Source organism: Megascapheus bottae, chromosome 4, assembly GCF_031878675.1.
Source record: "Megascapheus bottae isolate mThoBot1 chromosome 4, mThoBot2.hap1, whole genome shotgun sequence".
NCBI lineage: Eukaryota > Metazoa > Chordata > Mammalia > Rodentia > Geomyidae > Megascapheus > Megascapheus bottae.
Window position 1 is genome coordinate 3,694,018 of NC_143512.1, and position 21,289 is coordinate 3,715,306.

General features: G+C 42.1%; 1 protein-coding gene across 2 annotated transcripts; it reads left to right on the forward strand.

Moving 5' to 3' along the window:
* The first annotated feature begins 7,126 nt into the window (after nucleotides 1-7,126).
* LOC150063873 (interferon-gamma-inducible GTPase 10-like) lies at nucleotides 7,127-16,429 on the forward strand. Of its 2 annotated transcripts, XM_090331203.1 has the most exons (3): nucleotides 7,127-7,653; nucleotides 8,546-8,741; nucleotides 14,780-16,429. In XM_090331203.1, the coding sequence occupies exons 2-3, from the start codon at nucleotides 8,724-8,726 to the stop codon at nucleotides 16,097-16,099; spliced, it is 1,338 nt and encodes a 445-aa protein (XP_090187329.1). In that variant the 5' UTR covers nucleotides 7,127-7,653; nucleotides 8,546-8,723; the 3' UTR covers nucleotides 16,100-16,429. The 2 variants fall into 2 exon arrangements, with proteins under 2 accessions (XP_090187329.1, XP_090187330.1); XM_090331204.1 differs by lacking the exon at nucleotides 7,127-7,653 and having other exon boundaries at nucleotides 7,870-8,597.
* The last annotated feature ends 4,860 nt before the right edge of the window (nucleotides 16,430-21,289 follow it).

Here is a 21,289-nt window from a genome sequence, read left to right on the forward strand (position 1 = left end):
AAAGAGGAGAACAAAGCTTTTCGATTAGCTTCAGTTTATATGGTTGTATGTACATAGGTAATGGACTACTGTGAACCTCTTCTAGGACGATCCAAGACATATATGAATTATTACAAATGAAGGAAGCCATGGAGCCTAAGTTTCTTTGGTCTGACTTACTTATTGGTATAGTATCTCACTTTGTAATCTGATATATTGAATTTATTTGTATTTGGATATTTGAAATTTGATAGGGAAGGGGGGAAAACCAAGACGGGTGGGGGGTGTTGGGGGGGAGGGAAACGGATACCAAGATTTGTGAAAGGGTATCAATGTATGCAAATTAATGCACCTTCTATCTGGCAAATATCATGTAACCCTTTTACTAATTACAATAAAAAATTAATTAATTAATTAATTAATTAATTTAAAAAAAGAAAAAGTACCAAAAGGGACCGGGAGTTTGGCCTGGTTGTAGAGTGCTTGCCTAGCATGCACGAAGACCCAGGTTCGATTCCTCAGTCCCACATACATAGAGAGAAGCCAGAAGTGCTGTGATTCAAGTGGTAGAGCTCTGACTTTGAGAAAGCCCAAGGACAATGCTCATGCCCTGAGCTGAAGCCAAGGACTGGCAAAAAGAAAAAACCATAAAAAACAAAACCACAAAAAAAAGTACCAAAAAACAATCAGCAAAGATCTGTGTGTAGGGGTACATGAATGTTTGTGTACTCAACGTATATATGAATAGGATTAGATTATGAATGCTGATATATTTCTTATTTACACTTAATCAGCTGGCTTAGAAACTACTTGTTTGAATCTTGGGCAATATATTCTATTCATTTTTTAATGGTTGCATGTTCTATTTTACATCAGCATGTAATACATTTGAATATAGTCTTGCTATTAAACTTTTGGATTGTTTCTCTGATTATTTTCACACTAACTTAATTTTGTCCCGAATATTTTGTGCAGTAAAAACATTACTCTTTCTAAAACTTTAAAATTGCCTTTAAGCTGTTGTACAAGAGTTTTAATGCAACATACATTTCCTTTCTGTGTGACTGTGTGCTGCTCTTGGGGCCTTAAAATCAAGGCCTGGGCACTGTCCTTGAGCTTCAGTGGTCAAGGCTACCATCTATTATTGGGTCACAGCCCTATTACAGGTTTTTTGGTGGTCAGTTGGTGCTAACTGTCTCACAAACTTTCCTGCCTAGGCTGGCTTTGAACTATGAAACTCAGATCCCAGCCTCTTGAGTAGTCAGAGAGACATGAAACACAGGCACCCAGCACATATCCTTTTTGTTAGTCCAATTCTTTTTGAGGTGTGGTATAAAAGGGTTACAAATAATGTAATTGCTATGTCTAAGGTTCTTTATTTTCTGTTGGTCTTGATAATTGTACTAAGCTGCACTAAACATTTTTACATAACTTAAAATTCTCACCAAAAGTGTTGCGTATTATCTTAGTTTGCATCTCTAGAGTTATATCAATATTGGGAATTATGAAGCTAAAAAGCATGCAAGTATGATAAGTTACAATTTATCATACTTTAATCAAATATTTCTTTTAAACTTTTATCAATTTTTGTAGCTTATGGCAAAGCTTATTTTATTGCAGTCACTCCTGTGAATTGCTTATTTATATTAATTGTTCATTATATTTTAGTGGTTCTTTTTCAGTCCTCTTGCTAATTAATGCATAGAAATGAGAACATGAGTGCTTGATTATCAAAATATGGCATGTTTTTCTTCCACTTTCCAATGACTTTTTTAAGTTTGTTTACAGTTCTTGGCATTATCTTTAAATTTTTTTGTTCCAGATAGTAGGTGCATTGCTTCTCACACATTCATACCCCTTCTCATGTTTTTTCCCCATTTCCTTTCTCCCACCCCTAGATCTTGGCATTATCTTCAACAGTTACTTCATTTTGTCTCACGCTTAGAAAAGACTTTCACATTACAAAATTAAAGAAATAGTTTCTTGTGTTAAAAAAAACAAAAGAGGGTTAGGGAGCAGGGAGATATAATATATAATATACATTAGATACAATATTATACATATATTACAATATACATTACATTATGTTGTATATTATACATATATTATATTACATTTTATATAATATATATTATACATATATAACTCCAAATGGCTCAAAGACATCTAGGTTAAAGCAGATACACTGAAAACTTTGCAAGAAGGAATAGGAGATACACTAGGTCTCCTTGACACAGTTCAAAAATTTCATAATAAAGACCCACAACCACAACGAATCAAAGAAAATTTGTACACATGGGATGGCATTAAACTGCAGACCTTCTATATGGCAAAAGATGTAGCTAGGGCCGGGAGTTTGGCCTAGTGGTTAAAGTGCTTGCGTAGCATGCATGAAGACCCGGGTTGGATTCCTCGGTACCACATACATAGAAAAAAGCCAGAAGTGGTGCTGAGGTTCAAGTGGTAGAGCTCTAGCCTTGAGAAAGTACAAGGACAGTGCTCAGGCCCTAAGCTCAAGCCCAGGACTGGCAAAAAAAAAAAACATGTAGCTAGCAAACTAAATAGAAAACCGACAGAGTGGAAGATTTTCAACTAACCATACAACAGACAAAGGCCTCATATCAAAAATATATCAACAGCTCAAAAAATTGAATCACTCCAAAACTAATCTCCAAAGAAACAACCATCCCATTAAAACATGGGCCAAAGACTTAAAGAGAGTCTTCTCTGAAGAAGAAACAAAAATGGCCTATAGACACATGAAGAAATCCTCCACTTCTCTGGCCATAAAAGAAATGTTCAAATCAAAACAACTCTGAGATTCCACCCCACTCCCCTTAGAATGGCCATGATCAAGAAATCTAATAACAGATTCTGGCGGGGATGTGGCCAGGGGGGATCACTACTACACTGTTGGTGGGAGTGAAAGCTTCTTCAGTCACTATGGAATGCACTATGGCAGTTTCTCCAAAGACTAAACACAAAGCTCCCCTATGACCCAGCAATTCCACTACTTGGCATTTACCCAATGGTCCAGAAACATTGACATACTAAACTCACTAGCACAATGATGTTCATTGCAGCACTATTTACTGTCCCGTCCGGCGGGACGTCAACTAGGGCCAAGAACCTAGAGGGAGGAATGAAAGGGACAGGAGACACGAAGAAGGCAGCAAGACAAGCGTTCTGATCAAGCTGCGAATTTTATTTTTCACACAGGGGCTTATATTCCTCTTCAGGAGAGACAAGAGGGGGTTGGGGTACTGCTCAGGGTAGGAGGTCAGGTGGTAGGATGTTTACATAACAATACAAGCAGGCAAGAGTTGCTTAGTAACCTAATTTACAAAATGTTGCCCTTGGGACAAGAAACTATGCAGGCACATTCTTATGCTAAGAATTCAGGGAGGAGGAGAATATCTCCAACAATTTACCATAGCAATGATATGGAACCAACCCAGATGCCCCTCAGTTAGTGATTGGATCAACAAGATGTGGTATTTATACACAATGAAATTCTATGCTGCCTTCAGAAAGTATGACATTGCTTCAATTGTAGGGAAATGGAAAGACTTGGAAAAAATTATATTAAGTGAAGTAAGGCAGACTCAAAGGAACATAGGCTCAATGGATTCCCTCATTTGTAATAATTAGTACAAACCTTGGACTCTCCTAGCAGAGGATTACAGTAGCTGAAAATATACATACAAATGGCCATAGAGGATGAGGCTAAATGAAAGGACCTCCAGGACATGGAAACGAGAGCTATATAATATGTGGTTGTTGTTCTTAATGTATTACATCATTTCTCATCTCTTTTGCTGCCCCTTGGTTTTTCTCATATTGTTATCTGGTATATTATATATACATTGATTTGATGATTTGAAATAGGAAAAGGAAGGTAGAAAACAAGCTGAGGGAATAGGTTGGGGAGGGGAAATGGGGACAAAAACATGAGAAGGGGTATCAATGTGTGTGAAGTAATGCATCTTCTATCTGGTGAGTATAACTGTAACCCTTCTATTATTTACAATTTAAAGAAAGAAAAATATAATAAAAAACAATACAAGGACAATCCTCAGGCCCTGAGCTCAAGCCCAGCGCTGACAACAAAAAGTGTAAAAAGCTGTGATAAGTTTTTAGTTCTGCTTAATTATATTTCCCAAAAACTTATTGCTTATTTGCTTAGTGATAACCTACTAAAATTAACATTTACAAAGCAAATATTGATTCATATATTTGGTGAGGGTAAAGGCCAGGTGCTTTGGTAAGGTAGCAAAAGGCAAACAGAAATGAACCTGGAGGACTATATACAGCAGGCAGAAATATATACAGCTAGATTTCTGTCATCTGATGATCACCAAACCTTCTTTGATTTATTTACCCACGCCAAAATATCCAGTTGTATTAAACATATTTTTCACAAACAATCATGGTATTTCAGCCAGAACGTGGGTGGACAAACTTTAAAAAAAAATACAAAACAAATTCCAAACTCCTTTCTTGGATAGGGAAAGTTTAGAATGAGGATCGACATTCCACAATAACTATGCTGTTTAACAACTTTTCCCAAGCCAACCCTGACTTTCAGGAAATGAAAATGGCAGAAGCATCAATCTGAAAATTCACCATTTGGAAAGGAAATCGTTGCTCACAGTGATGCCGCTGTGAGGTCCAGATTGCCTGGCACATTGGGAAAACCAACTGGGTAGGCATGGAGGGTCAAGGTCCAAAGTGGCCTCTGGGTTTTTTGTTTATTTGTTTCATTTTTGGTCGGTTGTGGCCCTTGAACTCTGGGCCTGGGCTCTGTCCCTGAGCACTCAGCTCAAGGCTAGTGCTCTACCACTTGAGCCACAGCACCACTTCCGGGTTTCTGGTGGTTCATTAGAGACAATAGTATCACAGGCTGCCTTGCCCAGACTGGTTTTCATCTTCAGATCTCAGCCTCCAGAGTGGCATTAGCCACCAGCACCCATCTTGGCCTCTGCTTTTCAGGGAGTTAAGTAAGTGCTGATGAGGGAGAAGCAGAAAGACAAAAGTTATTTTGAGTGTTCCCACATCGCGAGGTGTTTGTGCCAAGATGGCTGTGGTCAACATGAGGGAATCCCTCTCCTGGCATCCAACAAGATGCTTCTCAACACAAGCAGAGAAGGTGTTTCTCTCTCCCATCCCCCATTTTTAGCCAGCTTTGGAGATATTCTATTAGTGACAGATCAACCTTTCCCCAGAGCAAGTGTTCTGTGTGCTAACACATAGCTTAAAAAATAAGTAAAATAAAATTCTGCATTTTTATAAAACTTGATAAAAATGATATTTCAAACTGTACAGTCACTAGAAGAACACAGTTATCAAAGTGTTCAGCTTTAGGGGGTCCAGGCACCGGTCTTCTTCTTCCTTTTTACCTTTTTTATTTCTCCCTCCTTTAATTTTTAATGATTTCTTTTTCTTTCAACTTGAGGGCCAGGGCTTGAACTCAGGCACTGTCCTTGGGCTTTTTCAAGGTGAGAGCCCACCACTTAAGCCACAGAACCATTTCTAGCTTTTTCTGTGCATATGGTACAGAGGAATTGAACACCCTCTACCACTAGGCCAAGCTCCTGGCCGTCATCTTTAAGGATTTCTTTCGTCATGAAGGCACCAGAGTAAAATGGTTTCCCTCACATTCCAGCATTGATTCCCTCTGGAATTCTGTCCTCAAAGGGTCACTGAACACCTGAGTTACTTTCAATACATAATTGTTTGAATCTCATACTATAAAAGGTGGATTTTCAATCTCAAATCTTTCATGGCTATTCTATGTAATTTGGGGTAAATGGCCTGTTAGAATGTCTCAGTTGTTTTGACTGAAATGTACCTAAGCTTTACCCCCTGACTGTAGCTAATAAGGATTGAGAGTGATTGAGAGGATGAATTCTATCACAGTCATGGGCTTGTGTAATGTAACAACATGGCTTCATCCACACTGACTTTCCTGTTCCTTGTGTTTCCTCACTGATTCATACACTCAGTATTCAACTCTCTCCTATTTTTAAAAAGAGCAACAAAATCCATGGGAAATACATTCATGTGGAAATAGAGTTGCAGTCATAAAAGTGGAAAGTGTCTAGAACAAGACTGAAATTGGCAGTCTCATAGGTCCCAAGAATATTGTCATGTGAATCTTACCTCAGGATGTGTTGTGAAGGTAAGGAGGACAAAGTGGCCTCTGGGTGATCATGGAAGGGATTCCAAACTGGCTAGTAAGTTGCTTCTTGGTGCTCCCCTTGCTTGCCAAGCTCTAAATGCCTCTTGTATATTTTTCAGAAATTGTTCACTGGTGCTTCCTGGAAATGGCTAAGTTACTCTTCCATTTGACTCTTCACAGTCTCCATCATACGCCTTCGGCATAGATCTCAGCCCCCGGTTCACAAAAAGCACTCCACGAAGCCCTGCACTCTAGCCTGCCTACTCATTGTCTTCCCTGTCCATCCACCTATTCAGAATAACTACCACTGGCCTCTCCCATGGAAGAATTAGCCTTGGCAGCTCTGCTGGTGATAAACTCCCTTTGATCTTCGTGGTTGTGTTTCTTGGATCCTCATCTGGTTGTTTTCATTTCAGGTAAAGGGTTTACCTAGCATGGTTTACTTTTCATTTCTTGGAAATGCAAGGGTTTCTAGAATAAGACCACATTTACACTCTGCACTGATTGGCCAAAACAAAGACTGGGGTGGGGGTAAAAAAATCTGTGATCTTATAAATGCTGACAAGCAGTCTGGATCTGCTGCTTTGTAGACCAAGGCAGAAGGGGATTTCAAGTGAAAAGTCTGGAGTACATTGAAGAATATTTCCTGTGCCTTAAAAAGCAATGCGTATACCTTTTGCACTCACAACTTAGATTTCCATCTCTAAGCTCCCCGCAATAGCTGATCACCTTTCTATCTCTTTGGCTTTAACTGGTTTTTTACTGGATATTTCATAGAAATGGGATAATTCAAAATGTGGTCTTCTAAATCTGTTGTCATTCAATTCTTGTGATGTAGTTGATTATATAATATTACAGGCATGAGCCACAGGCACCCAGCTCCAAGTTTCTCTTTTATGGTGTACCTCTAATTATTGAGAAAATGCTGAATCTCTATTTACTGAGGAAAAAAATCAAACAAGCATGTGGGTGAAAATATCTGACTAGTTCAAACTCCTAAAAATGACCTTTGGAAAATAGAAAGCAGGAAGGGAAAACTCTCCTGTTGAAAAAACTCCACCAAGTAGAAGCAAGGAAAGCACACAGACTAAATTCCCACTTGGGGGGAGGGAGAAGGAACTAATGATATGCAGTTCTTGGACTTCAAATCCAGTACCAGGCCTGCTGCAATAAGATCCAGAAGTGGACAGAGCCCCACAATTCCCTTTGCCCAGGCAGTGCCCTTTGGAGAAGGCTCTGCTCCTGTGTCCAGCTGGCAGGCAAGAAATCACCTACTCCCCTGCTTTCAGCTTAAAACAGCATAGCATGGAGAAAGATTTCATCTGCTAGAGGCAAAACAGTGAAGTAACCACAGAACAATAACTTGGAACTAAATGGAAGATGGCAAGACAACATTAGTGAGAACCTAACAGTTCCTTGTCATTTTTGATGTGTAGAGCTTCTAGAACCATCTCAGTGCTTGGAAGTGGAAGCTGTTTACACATAGTCCTTTGGTAAGGTTTAGTTCTAACCATATATAATAAGATTTGTTGGGTGTTTACAAAAATGCATATATACACAGTCTACTATATATACTACTATAGATATACACAATATAGTACATATATACTAGCATGTGGTGTATATAGAATATACGCTACTATTTATGCAGATAGTATATGTACTAGACTACTGTACATATATACATATAATGAGACTTTTGAGCTTTTACAAGCACGTACTTATAAGATACTTAAACATGTTTTATGCATATTGAGCAGTATGAAGAGGCCTTAGGTGTAACTTCAGTACAGCATTTGGTTAAAGGACTGCATCTCCCTTAGTCTGAGCAAGTGTTTTCTGTTGTGCTTTTCTGCCTGAGCTGGCTGAGAACCTTGATCCTTAGATTTCAGCCTCCTGAAGGGCCAGGATTGTAGGTGTGAATCATCAGTACCTGGTGGATATCATATATTATTATCCCTTGTTTCAAATACAGTATGTGTTGTGCAGGGAGAAAAACATACACATCTATGCCTGGCTGATTCAGGATTTATCACTATGTGCCCAAATGAAAGAGCATTTCAGGAAGTTGGGCTGGGGCAAATCAATTATTTAAAGTGGTGATGGGAAGTGAAAAGCTTTTATAATCCTAAGGCAAACAAAAAAAGGGAGAAAAAAAATCTTTTCCTGAAAGCCCAATGAGAACAATAACAGTTGACAGAGGACATTAGCAGGGGATGTAATCATTGACAGCTACAGTCAGAAATACCTCCAAGCAGGGAGACCCTGCCTCCACTCCACTCTCATCCATGCACACACCCTTGCTGAGGCCCCCCATAGACAGAATTCTAAAGGAAGCTGGAAGCTGGGTGCCTGGGACTGATAGAGGCTGTGGTCGTTCTACAGGAGACACCAAGAGAGCTGAAAAGGGCAAGATGAATTTAAGAAGAAACAATGGGTAATAAACAACAAACATTCCTCTTGGATCTCAGTCTGCTCTGTTGCCCATTGGAGAAAAAAAAAAACAATTTTATACGGAAAACTACTAGAGTAAAAGAAAGAAAATAGTCAAAGGGGGTGTGATATGAAGAAGGTTGAGGGGGTGAGTAGGATCCATCCTTCATTCATGTTATATACATGTATGAACTTATCACAAAGAAAACCGTTTATCTGTATAAGCAATACTGCTAATAAATACAACACTAGTGGCTCACACATTGAATCCTACGTACTCAGAAGACTACGAACTAAAAATCACAATTCAAATCCTGTGCAGGCAGGAAAGTCCATGAGACTCTTATTTCCAATTAACCACCAAAAAGTCTAAGGTGGAGCTATGGCTAAAGTGGTACAACTTCAATCCTTGAGCAGAAAAGCTCAAGGATAGTGTCCAGGGCCTGACTTCAAAACCCAGGAGCAGCTCCAAGGTGAAGGATGAGGAGGAAACAAGGAAGGGAGGATGAGGAGGAAGATGAAGAGGAGGAGGAGGAAGGAAGAAGTAGAGAACTATACTGATCAAACAATATGACTGGCTTTTCCTGAAATCTTGATTCAATTCTGTAAGATTCAAAACAAATAAAGCTGGGCACATGTGGCTCACACTTGTAAGCTTAGCTACACAGAAGGCTGAGATCTAAGGATGGTGATTCAAAGCCAGTCAGGGCAGAAAAGTCCTCCAGGGGACCCCTATCTCCAATTAACCAGTCAAAAACCAGCCATGAGCACAAAGAGCCCCAGAGACAGAGACAGAGACAGGGCCTGAGTTCAAGCCCAACAAATAACCAAATAATAAATAAATAAATAGGAAGAAACATAAAATTTTGTTCAAAAAACACCGCTGGAAAATTGTTGTTAGGTATTGATAGCATTATATACTTATTATATAAACTACAGCTCATATTATGTTAACTAATAAATGTATTAACAATTAATTACAGTGTTTAAATTTCCCTGTAATTTGAAGGCAAATACTAAAAGAGACATGCATTAAATTGTAAGTCTTCATGGATTTGCTATCCTATTCTAGTGGGGTCACATAAAAGAAGATTGTCGGAGACATTCTCCCCTTCCCTGAATTCTTGGTGCCTGCATGCCTGCTTGCATTGATATGCAAACATCCTACCACCTGGCCTCTACCCGGAGCAGAAGCAAACATCCCATTACCACACCCCCTGCCCCAAGTGGTTCCCACACCCCAACCCCCTCATGCCTCTCCTGAAGAGGCATATAAACCCCTGTGTGAAAAATAAAATTCGCAGCTTGATCAGAACGCTTGTCTTGCTGCCTTCTTCGTGTCTCCTGTCCCTTCCATTCCTCCCTCTAGGTTCTTGGCCCTAGTTGACGTCCCGCTGGATGGGACAAATGGCGCCCAACATGGGGCTCGAGTGCCCGCGAGGCTGAGGAACGCTGTCTTCCAGGAAACCTTGGATCCAAGTGATTGTGTGACCAGCTCGGAGTGGCCCGCCCGAGACATCTCGGTCAACGCTGAGTGGAGACGGCGAAAGGTAAGTGACTGACCATGGGACAGGCATCATCGTCACAGGAATTGTTCATAGGCTCTCAAGACACGAAGAATTTGGGTTAAAAAGAATTAAGTACGGCGAGGAGGTACTGCGACAGGCCTCCCGACCCCCTTCTAAGTAAGTACGGAGAGGAGGTACTGCGACAGGCCTCCCGACCCCCTTCTCTCATGCCCCGGCTCTCCACGAGCCCGATCCCCCTATGCCTGATTTATCAGCCTTGCGGCGATCACTCCAACATAGACGGGAACATATTCAACTCCTTAAGAGTTGCGTTCCCTCCCTCGATTTAGAACTCTGCCACCTTGCTTTTGAAAAACCAAACCTTCTTAGCTTTCCCGGTAACCCAGAGCCAAGCTGGAGATCAGATTCATGTAGTTATTGCAATTGTGGTCAAATAAGGAAGATTTTCTGCTTGAAACTGTAAATAGTGCATGCTTGGCCATGTATGCTGTAAATAGCCTTTACCAAATGTGTTTGACAAGTAATTGTTTTTATGTAGATAAAATGATCATTGATCTTAAAGATTGCTTTTTTACAATTTCCCTACACTCTGATAATATTTTGTTGGTGGCTCAGGACAGGTCAGATCTACAAAATTAACCGGTGCTCATAGCGTCCAGATTTAAAAGCAGAGGTATGGAGATTTCAGATCTCTGGGAGGCCTTAACGTGTGCCGTGTTAATGGTAGCCATTCTTTTCAATTGGGCCACATGGGACTGCATATGTCTCCTGGTGAGAGGGAGGAAGATTAACTTGGGAGAGGATCCTCCCCTTGGGGTCTATCAGACTTTATCTGCCCTTAAGGCATCTAGGGCCAAGGAAACTTTAAGTAAAGAGTGCTCAGAGTTGTGGAGAGTTAGCCCTCCCGCTGCTCAGGTTTTAGAGCCTCGCCCTGAGGAGGGATTTTTGGGCCCCTTTGATCCTGGGATCAGGCCCCAGAGCCCTTCCCCAAGTGCTCCTGCCCCAGAATTTGCAGCAAACAATTGGGGTGCAGAGGAACCTCCGCCATTGTACTATCCCTCTTGGCACACTTCACCTCGTGTTAAACCGGAAGAGGAGGTTAAGCACCATTTTACTTCTCCCCACCATGCTTGATAAATGCTAACCCTGGGGGCAATAGACCTGCCCTAAAAGACCTTAAGAAAGCAGTCTCCAAAAATGGGCCTAATTCGCCCTGGGCCAAAACCATCCTCCAAAGCCTGGTTCATCAGCAATCCTCTCAGGCCTTAAGCTCCCAGCAACTAGAAACTGCCACAGGCCCCAGCTCTTGGGTGTAGCTGGCCTAGCAGCATCTTAGCAATTGGCAAGCCCCCTGTCCTGGCCAGAGCCATTCAGCTGCTGCTCTTAAAGAGGACCTGCCCTGTAATCTCTAGGGAGAGACAAGATACAGATGTTGTGACATTTTAACTGCTCCCCCAATTCTAGGGGCCACAGTCTAATTGCATGCCCCCCACCCTGTGGGTGGAGCAATGACCTATTGGCCGGGAAAACAATTGGAGCTACTAAAATTAATAAGGATCAGGCAAATACAAGTTTCAAATACAGGTTTCTTCATGATCTCCCTGCAGTATGCCCATGGGAATGACCCGACCAGGGCTCCCAAGTCTTTTATCAATTCCTAATAATTTGTATATTTATGCTATTGAGATAAGATTGCTTTTTCTAGAAACAGTGGTTTTCCTTTAACAACCTTTTTTGTAAAAGATGCCCAGGTGAAAAGCAAAGGCCTCCGGAGGTAAGTATCGGCTGACCCCCTGTTTGTTTCGTTTTGTTTTACAACCTGAGGAAGTGACAGTCTGGAGACAGTTGGTGGCAGGACACAAACTTCAGTCTTAAATTTTAGCTAGTCGCTTTGTTAAAAAGCTTTGTTTTAAAACTTGGTTGTCACCCACAAGAATAAGATTAGCAAAAAACCCTCATGATACTAAAATTTCTGGAAAATGAACGGCCGATATTAATTTTGCGCGCTTTAAGATCTTTGAGTATGAATGTGTGTACGAATGGGTGTGAGTGAACATGTTCAAGGTTAAATTGTCAGCATGCTGTATAAAACAATGGTTGAGCTCATTTGAAACACAAAAGCAATTGGGTAAATCTAAGTCTAAACTTCAAGAAAATTAGTAGGTTTGAATGTTTCCTATGTCTCAAAGGGTTATTGCATTGTCTTAAAGAAAAACTGGTAAATATTTTTCTAGATCCTGAAATCTACATTTTATTGCAAGGCATACAGCTGTTTACATTGTAAACATTGTATCCTGTTTAGCACAGAGGTGTTAGGGAATTTGGGATTTATTACTTTAAGTTAAAGTTTGGAAACATGTATTAGAGATTTAAATGTAAAATTGTTCATTAACGTCAGAAATTTTGCCTGTCTGTCTTTTCTTGCAAATCTGATGGTAAAATGTGGATAATGTGATTAGTATTTTAAAGGAATGTTTAAAGGTTTATCTCCATGCTATTGGGTGTATTAAAAAAAAAAGAGAGAGAGAGGAAACTAAGTCCAGACTTAGACTTTTGGTGCACTGATGTCTATAGTTCTTGCATTAGGGAAAAACTGTTATTTGAGTTTAAACTGTTGTTGGAGTTTAAGACAGTAATCTAAACTGCAAAAAAAAAAAAAAAGCCCTTTTCTAAAAGGCAAGAGGAGTGACTTGAGCCCTAGGGGGCCTGAAGGCAGAAGGAGTTCTTTGTGCCCTTAAAGGTTTTTCAATTGCAAATAAAGGCTAAGGTGTTGATTGTTTAAGCCAGTATCAGCAAAAGTTTTTAAAATCAGGACTACCAAAGTAATTGCTTAATTGCTATTTCAGCTTGCTCTTGTAACTTCCAGCTAGCCCATGGAGAAGAACAGCAATCCTTATTCAGATGTAACTTTGGCTTTTACCAGGTTCTAGGTAAGCTCATGCTTAGAGACTATTTCTGTGTCGACCACCTTGTTGCTCTAATTGGAGTAACGTGGCCTTTTGTAGGACTCATTGATCTGAAAGCTGCAGTTTCCAGCCAGCCCGGGCAAAGCAAGGTCCCTGTGAATATTAATCAGAGCCGGGAGGTCATAGAATAGTTTGTAAGCATGCCTTACTAAGGCCTGTGCCTTCCAAAACTGGGCAGGAACTTGTCAATCATCTGTGATAATGGGTAGTTTAAAGTCCTAACTGAGTAAACTTTGATTTGACTCCAGCCACAAATTCAGGAAAGTTTGTGGATCTGAGACTTGTGTCTCTATTAATCTGTTTAGATCTGACAACTAAAGCATTGTTTAAGGTTGCAGAGATTTAGTTCCCCAGACAATCAGGAAAATGCCTTTGCAAATGGGTGCTAAGTAAGCTAAACTATTGTAGCTAAAGAAGGTTGTGCAGTTGTTAAATGTTGAATATGATCTAGTTTGGAGCAAATCATTGTTCCTGACAGCTAATCCTGGCAACCCCTTGGTAAAATAGGCTAAGCTTTTTAAGGTTCCTGGTCAAGTACAGAGACAACGCCCCTGAGTCAGCTTGAAGAAGTTATAGAAGATGAATCTCCGCCCATCAATCCCCTTTAGATAAAGGGACCAGGGAATCATTGGGAGAATTCACTGAAGTCAGGCATTAGGTTAAGCTTCTTTAACCAGTTTGCGCAGAAATTTGCAGGCAATCCAGCAGGAGGTGTGACATTCCATCGGAGTTCCTGAGAGACAAAGCTGCTGCCGCCTGATTCCACCACCACCACACAGCTGTTTCCTGAGCTCCTGCGGGGTGGGACGCGCCCGATAAGTTGGCATCCTCAGCAAAAAGATAGACACATCAGTTAGTGTGTCTTGCTTCTTGCTCAACATGATCTCCTTTCTATTAGGGCCTCTGTTCCCCCACTCAGATTAAATCCTCGCCCTCACTTATTTTAAGGTTTAGGGAGGATATGTCAGAGACATTCTCCCCTTCCCTGAATTCTTGGTGCCTGCATGCCTGCTTGCATTGATATGCAAACATCCTACCACCTGGCCTCTACCCGGAGCAGAAGCAAACATCCCATTACCACACCCCCTGCCCCAAGCGGTTCCCACACCCCAACCCCCTCATGCCTCTCCTGAAGAGGCATATAAACCCCTGTGTGAAAAATAAAATTCGCAGCTTGATCAGAAGGCTTGTCTTGCTGCCTTCTTCATGTCTCCTGTCCCTTTCATTCCTCCCTCTAGGTTCTTGGCCCTAGTTGACGTCCCGCCGGATGGGACAGAAGATTAGCATTCATTTTTGTTTTTTCTATTTATTTTTGTGTTAGTACTGGCCTTGAACTCAGGTTGTGGATGCTGCCCTTTAGCTTTCCAGATCAAGGCTCAAACTCTACCACGTGATCCAGAGCTCTACTTCTGAGTAGCTAAGATTATAAGAATGTGGCACTGGTACCTGGCTAGACATGTTTTGATAGCTGTTGAAGGTAGCTTAAGAGTACATGCTGTTCTTTTTTTTGTCCTCGTACCATTCGAATTCAAATGTTACTGTATAAGAAACTTAGCTTAAAATATTTAAAAACTGGAAAATACAAGAACTCCTCTAGCTAAGAACCTCACAGAAATAGAACTGAGACAACAGCATCGTTGGCTTTTTCTATGACAATTTCTTTCCATGTTTCTCTTCTCTCACTTTTATAGCTCCTTTATCCACTCGAAGTCATGGGTGAGCAGATCTCTAAAACACCTAATAATCAAGCATCTAATGATGACCAAGGCTTGACCACTTGCTTTGATACATATTTTAAGAATGTAAAGATGGAAAACCAAATCATCTCTCAGGAAACCATCCATTCCATCAAGTTACATCTGAGCAAAGGAGACCTCCAGGGGGAAAATTCTGTAATCACTGGAGCATTAAAGGACATTGAGAACACACCGATTAGCATTGCTGTGACAGGGGAGTCTGGAGCAAGAAAGTCTAGTTTTATCAATGCCTTGAGAGGGATAGGACATGATGAGGAGGATTCTGCTCCCACAGGGGTGAAGGAAACAACTATGGTAAGAACGGCATACCAACACCCAAGGTTTCCTACTGTTACTCTGTGGGATCTGCCTGGCACTGGAACCCCTAACTTTCAGCCAAAACATTACCTGGAAAAAGTACAATTTAAAGAGTATGACTTCTTCATTATTGTTTCTGCCACACGCTTTGGGAAAAATGATCTTGATCTTGCCAAAGCAATCACAGTGATGAAGAAGAATTTCTACTTTGTGAGAAGCAAAGTGGACTCTGATTTAATGAATGAACAGAGAAGCAAACCAAGAAGCTTTGATCGAGAAAAAGTGCTGCAGCAGATTCGAGAATACTGTGAGGAAACTTTTCAGAAGAATGGCATTGAGGCACCCCAAATCTTTTTGATCTCCAGTTATGATTTATCTGATTATAATTTTCCAATTCTGACAGACACACTATTAAAGGATCTTCCTGCCCAAAAGCGCCACCTTTTTCTCTTATCCTTGCCTAATATTACAGAGGAAGCCATTGAAAGGAAGAAGCAGTCCATGATGCAGTATGTCTGGCTACAAGCCCTCACAGCAGGAGCACTGGCTACCATTCCTGTGGTAGGCATAGCTAGGGACTATGATTTGAAGAAGCTAGAGGAAAGCTTAAGCCACTATCGAATGCTTTTTGGAGTGGACGATGAATCCCTGCAAGCTGTTGCTGATGAATTAAATGTACCTGTGGAGACACTCCTGAGAAACATTGAATCTCCAAATATGTTGAAAAATACAGAGGAAGAACCATTAGGGAAAAAACTTTTGAGATACTTGGAAATATTCTGCTCAGCTAATGGTGGCCTCCTTGCTACCGGACTTTACATCAGGAAACATTATTACTTGCAAATTCATATCTTTGACACAGTGGCTAATGATGCTAAAGTTCTCCTCAAAGAAACATATTCAACAGACCATCACAATCCCACTGCATCCACAGCTGCTGGACCTGACAGCACCTAATGCTCAGAGCCAAAGTTCTTTACATATGCTCTCTCTTCTCTTGATGTTTTTGGTGGTTGTGGAGGTACTCTTGGGGCTTGAACTCAGGGCCAGGACACTGTCCTTGAGCTCTTTTCTACTCCAGGCTACTGTTCTATGATTTTTGAGCCAATACATTCATTAGTTTAGATATGGTTAACTGGAGATAAGAGTGTCATGGACTTTCCTGATTGCTAGCTTCAAACTTCAATACTAAGGTCCTGTCAAGTAGCTAAGATTGTGGACATAAGCCACCAGATAAAGAGCATTACCTTTAATTGCTACGGTGGTGAATAACTAATCCATGTCTCATATCAGTATATGCTTATTAAATTCTTGATTGAAACAAAACATTTTCTGTTGGCTGGTTACTGTCTTTATATACCCATGATAGTTTTAGGACAAACACTTACAGAGCTGCATTTATTTCTGAAACTTTCTCCTGTACAGTGAAGTGATGTCTAAAATCTGGAAGAGAAACAAAGATTTAGAGGAAAACGAACCAGTGATGAAAGATGCCATCTTAGTTTGCGCTGCTAAAATAATACCAAGGCCTGGATGGGGAGGTGGATAGTTGCCACTAAGGATGTAGGCACTTAAGCCCACCCGTCACAGACACTGGTTGTGGCCCTATAATCCCAAATGGCTTCACTTGCCTAGGCGCTTTCTACCACCCTTACCTCTTTCAGTGGGGCTGGAAGAGGAGTTTGTTATGGGTATGGCAAGGCTACTTCAAAAGAGATTTCCCTAGGGGATGGATAAGTCCTGATCCCCCCACAGGGACTTTCAGGCCAGGCAAAAGGCCTAACTCTACCTAAAATACCCTGTCAAGAGGAGCTACTATCTCCTTTCAGGCCTTTGATTCCAAGCTCCTAGAAACTGGAGCAGGCCCCACCTCCTGGGCATGGCAGGCCTAGCAGCATCTTAGCAAATGTCACTCCCCCTGTCCTGGCCAGAGCCATTCAGCCTCTGTTCTTAAAGAGCACCTGCCCTATAATCTCTAGGGAGAAACAAGATACGGATGTTGTGGCTTTATATGAAGACTGGTTATGAAAAATTGGCATGGAACTGCTCCCCCAATTCTAGGAGTCACAGTCTAACCTCATGGCCTCCTTTGGGTGAAGCAGTGGCCTATTGGCAGGCAAAACAATTGGAGCTACTACGGGAACAGCTTCAGAACTCCCCATATTTGTTATCATAAGGATCAGGCAAATACAAGTTTCAAATACAGGTTTCTTCATGATCTCCCTACAGTATGCCCATGGGGGCCACCCAATCAGTGCTCTCAAGTCTTTCATCAATTCCTAGACAGGCACACTCTCATGTAAGGCAAGCACCTGCTTAATAAAATAAAAAAGGGGGATACGTGGGGCACGTCACATCAGGGAAACGGGCTCATTTCCTGGTTTTGGGACCCAACCTGCCCGTCACCTTGTTGGAAGGCATGGCTGCGATTTGTGATGTAAAGTCAGGCTACCTCTGGGATTGGCCCCAAACATTTATACCCCCTCAGACTGCATCTGATTCCCCTTCTTTACCTGCCTCCCACCACCCTGCCCACCTTTGTGCTGATTAGCTACTGCATCCTAAATTAGCTAGATCTACTTCCTCAATAAACGAGTTCCTGCCTTGATTGGTCTCCCTGCCGCATCTGATTGTCCTTCTGCGAGGGAGGGCTGGGTGCGGGCGGTCAGTCGGCATCTTGGTCGGGGCATGTTCTATCCCTCCTGCAGGTTGGGAGGGAAGAAGGACTAAAAACTCTGAAACCAGAGGGGCCAGGAGTTTGGCCAGTGGTAGAGTGCTTGGCTAGCATGGACTCAGGTTCGATTTCTCAGTAGCACATACATAGAAAAAAGGCAGAAATGGTGCTGTGGGTAAAGTAGTAGTGCTCGAGCCTTGACAAAGTCCAAAGACAGTGCTCAGGTCCTGAGCTCAAGCCCCACTTACAAAAAAAAAGACTATGTCATTTTAATGTGAAGGGGTAACAACGTTCAAGAAGTAATGCACCCACTACCTGTTGGATGTAACTATAACCCCTCTTTACACCAACAATAAACTTTAAAAATAAATAAATAAACAAATAAAATATATCCATTTGTGAGCTAAAACCTAACAGAAACAATATGTCTTTTGTGGGTCATGGGCTTGAACTCAGCCAGGCACTGTTCCTCAGCTCTTCAGCCCAAAGCTACCACTCTACCCTTGAACAAGGACCCGCTTCCCATTTTCTAGAGGTTAGTTGGAGATGAGTATCAGGTCCTTTAGTGCTCTGGCTGGCTTTGAACCTTGATCCTCAGATCTCAGCCAGCCTTCTGAGTAGCTAGGATTACAGGTGTGAGCCACCGTGTCCAGCATATAACAGAAACAATTTAAGAGGAGGTTTCTTTTGCTCGTGGTTCATTTAGAGGCTCAGTCCATTATGACAGAGAGGATGGGACAGAACATCTCACATCATAACACAGGAACTGAGACAAAATATAATCTCTGAGGACATGCCCTCAACAGGGAGCCTCTCTACAGTTCAACCTCCTCTCAATAATCTATTCAAATTTTAAATCCATTGTTGCTCCTCTCGGGGCAGCAACACAGGAACGGGGAGGGACACACAGGGCCAGCCTGTAGTCCCCCGGGGGCCGAGCGAGATGGTAAGTGTCGAAGACCCAGCCCTCCCCCAATCACCGGGGAAGAAAAAACCACGCTGAGTCAGAAGTAGTGTTAACCATGAAAGCGCATCAGATCTCTCTGCTCATCTTTCGTTCTCTCTCATGCTCTCTCTGATGCTCTTCTCCTTTATTGCGTCAGACAATTAGTTATATACTGTTAGGGTAGGAGAAGGTGGGCACTGGGAAGCTAGCCAATAGGAAGAGGGCCTCTGTGTTACCACTAAGGGTCTGGGTGGGCTTTCAGGTAGTGGGCAGGACAGGTGCAGGAAAGCGCGCGAGACTTGAGCTGCTGCGAGACCCGCGAAACTGCAGGGGGTTCAATCGAGTCACGTACACAGCCTTAAGAGAGGTATGCAAAAGACCAAATGCCTGGACAAAGCCCTTTAATTGCAGCTGAGCCAGAATCAGGCTTCAGGGATGGAGGCTAGGCCCCAACAATTCCCCCTTTTTTGTTTATTAGAACAGGGGGGACAAGCGCGCAAAACCCCTGTCTTAGGTCGTCCCCTTCAGGGGATCTTACCCGTCATTGAGTGCTCTGCGGCCTTCTGTCCCACAGTACAGATCACCCCCGGGCCTGTCTTAGGTTGTCCCCGCTCCAGAGATCTTACCCGTCATTGGCTCTCGGGGAGACATCTAAGGGGAGTCGAGGGATCCCTCCTCGTCATAGGGCTCTCCTTGGTCATAGCGGTCATTGGCACTGGTAGCAAGCCTCTGGTAATGCACCTGTACGTTCATCAACTGAATGGATTCGTTCATCAACTGAATGGATTCTATCCTGCTTTGAATGAATTGTAACCTTATTGATAACACAGGGCCCAAAAGTTTAGAGTAAGAACAAGAGGAGTATAGGACCAAGGAAGGACATAGGGTAGCCATCTGTGCAGTCCGGTCCAGAGGAAGTTGATGATGGGTATCTTGACTCCAAGAAGAAACAGGATCAGCACTGTAAGGTCCATCATTTATTCTGAAAAAGAAGAGAGAGAGAGATATCCTCAGGAGGCAGAGAGCCTTCTGGGTCTTCATCAATATTATTGGGGTCCCTCCATATTTGGGGACAATATTTAAGATCCCTTGTAGGGACCCAAATTGGCTTTGTTTCATCAGTGGGGAAAACACAACCAAATCCTCTTCCAGCTGTAATGAGGGGGTCAGGGCCCCTCCACTCCCCATTAAGGGGGTCCTTCCACCGGACATAGACAGTTCGATAGGGAATAGAGGTTGTCCAATGTTTCTGGAAGGGTGAGAGATGTTCCCCTTTGGCAAAATTTAAAATATTGAGAGTAAACAAAGCCATCTTTAGCTGATCATGGGGGGGGAGTGTATTCCCCCTTTTTTGTTTTATTAATTGAGATTTAAGGACATGGTTATATCTTTCTACTATTGCTTGTCCTCTGGGATTATGAGGGATGCCAGTAGTATGGGTAATTTGCCATTGTTTAAAGAAGTTATCAAGAGACTTGCTTACAAAACATGGACCGTTATCGGTTTTTATTTGGTCTGGCAATCCGAGAGTAGCAAAACATTGAAGAAAATGACTGATAGCATGTTTAGCTCTCTCCCCGGAATGGGCTGTAGCCCAACAGGCATGGGAAAAGGTGTCTATTGTTAAAAAAATGTATTTAAGTTTTCCAAAAAAGGGAAAATGTGTAACATCCGTTTGCCACAGATTATTAGGCCTAAGACCTCGAGGGTTAACACCGCCCATTTGGAGCGGTGGAACCTGTAAGAAAGGGTGACATGATTTGCAGGTTCTAATAATCTTTTTTAGGTCTTTAATAGCAACTTGGGGAAATCGGTGGTGTAGTCCCCTCCAGTTGGCATGCGTGAGCCGATGGAAAGAGATAGCCTCCTGTAAAGTGTAACATTCAGGATTAGAGGCTAACTGGTCAGCGAGGGCATTGCCTTTGGTCAAAATACTTGGAAGGCTTTGATGTCCCCTCAGATGTTGAATAAACATAGGAGCAATCCTTTGTTTGAGCAGATTTCTAGCTTGAATCATCAAAGGAGTGATGGGGTTACTATCAAGTTTAATATGAGCTTCTATGAGGTTAGGTAACAAATTGACCACATAAAGGCTATCTGAGAATAGGTTAAGAGGACCAGTAACCTCAGATAAAGCTAAGACCACCGCATAAAGTTCCTTAAATTGCGCTGAACCCTGTATTTCATGAGACAGGGTCACTGCAGGAGAAGAATTGCCTTTACCTGGGGAGAAAATAACAACAGAAGCCCCCTTCTTGCCTCCATCCGTGAATACGGTGGGGAAGGAGGGATCAGCTTCACTTAGAAAAAGTTTTGGAGGTCGCCACTCCAGCTGACTAAAGGAGCGCATCCATTTATGGGGACCATAATGACAATCCACTTTACCTGGAAAGCCTTCCATGGCTATTGCAAGTCTAGCATTATTTCTTTGTAGCCAAGAGAAATCATTAATCCTAAAAGGGACAATAAGAGAGTGGGGTTCACTCCCAAAAAGACGAGTGGATAAGTCTCGTCCTTTGCCAATGCA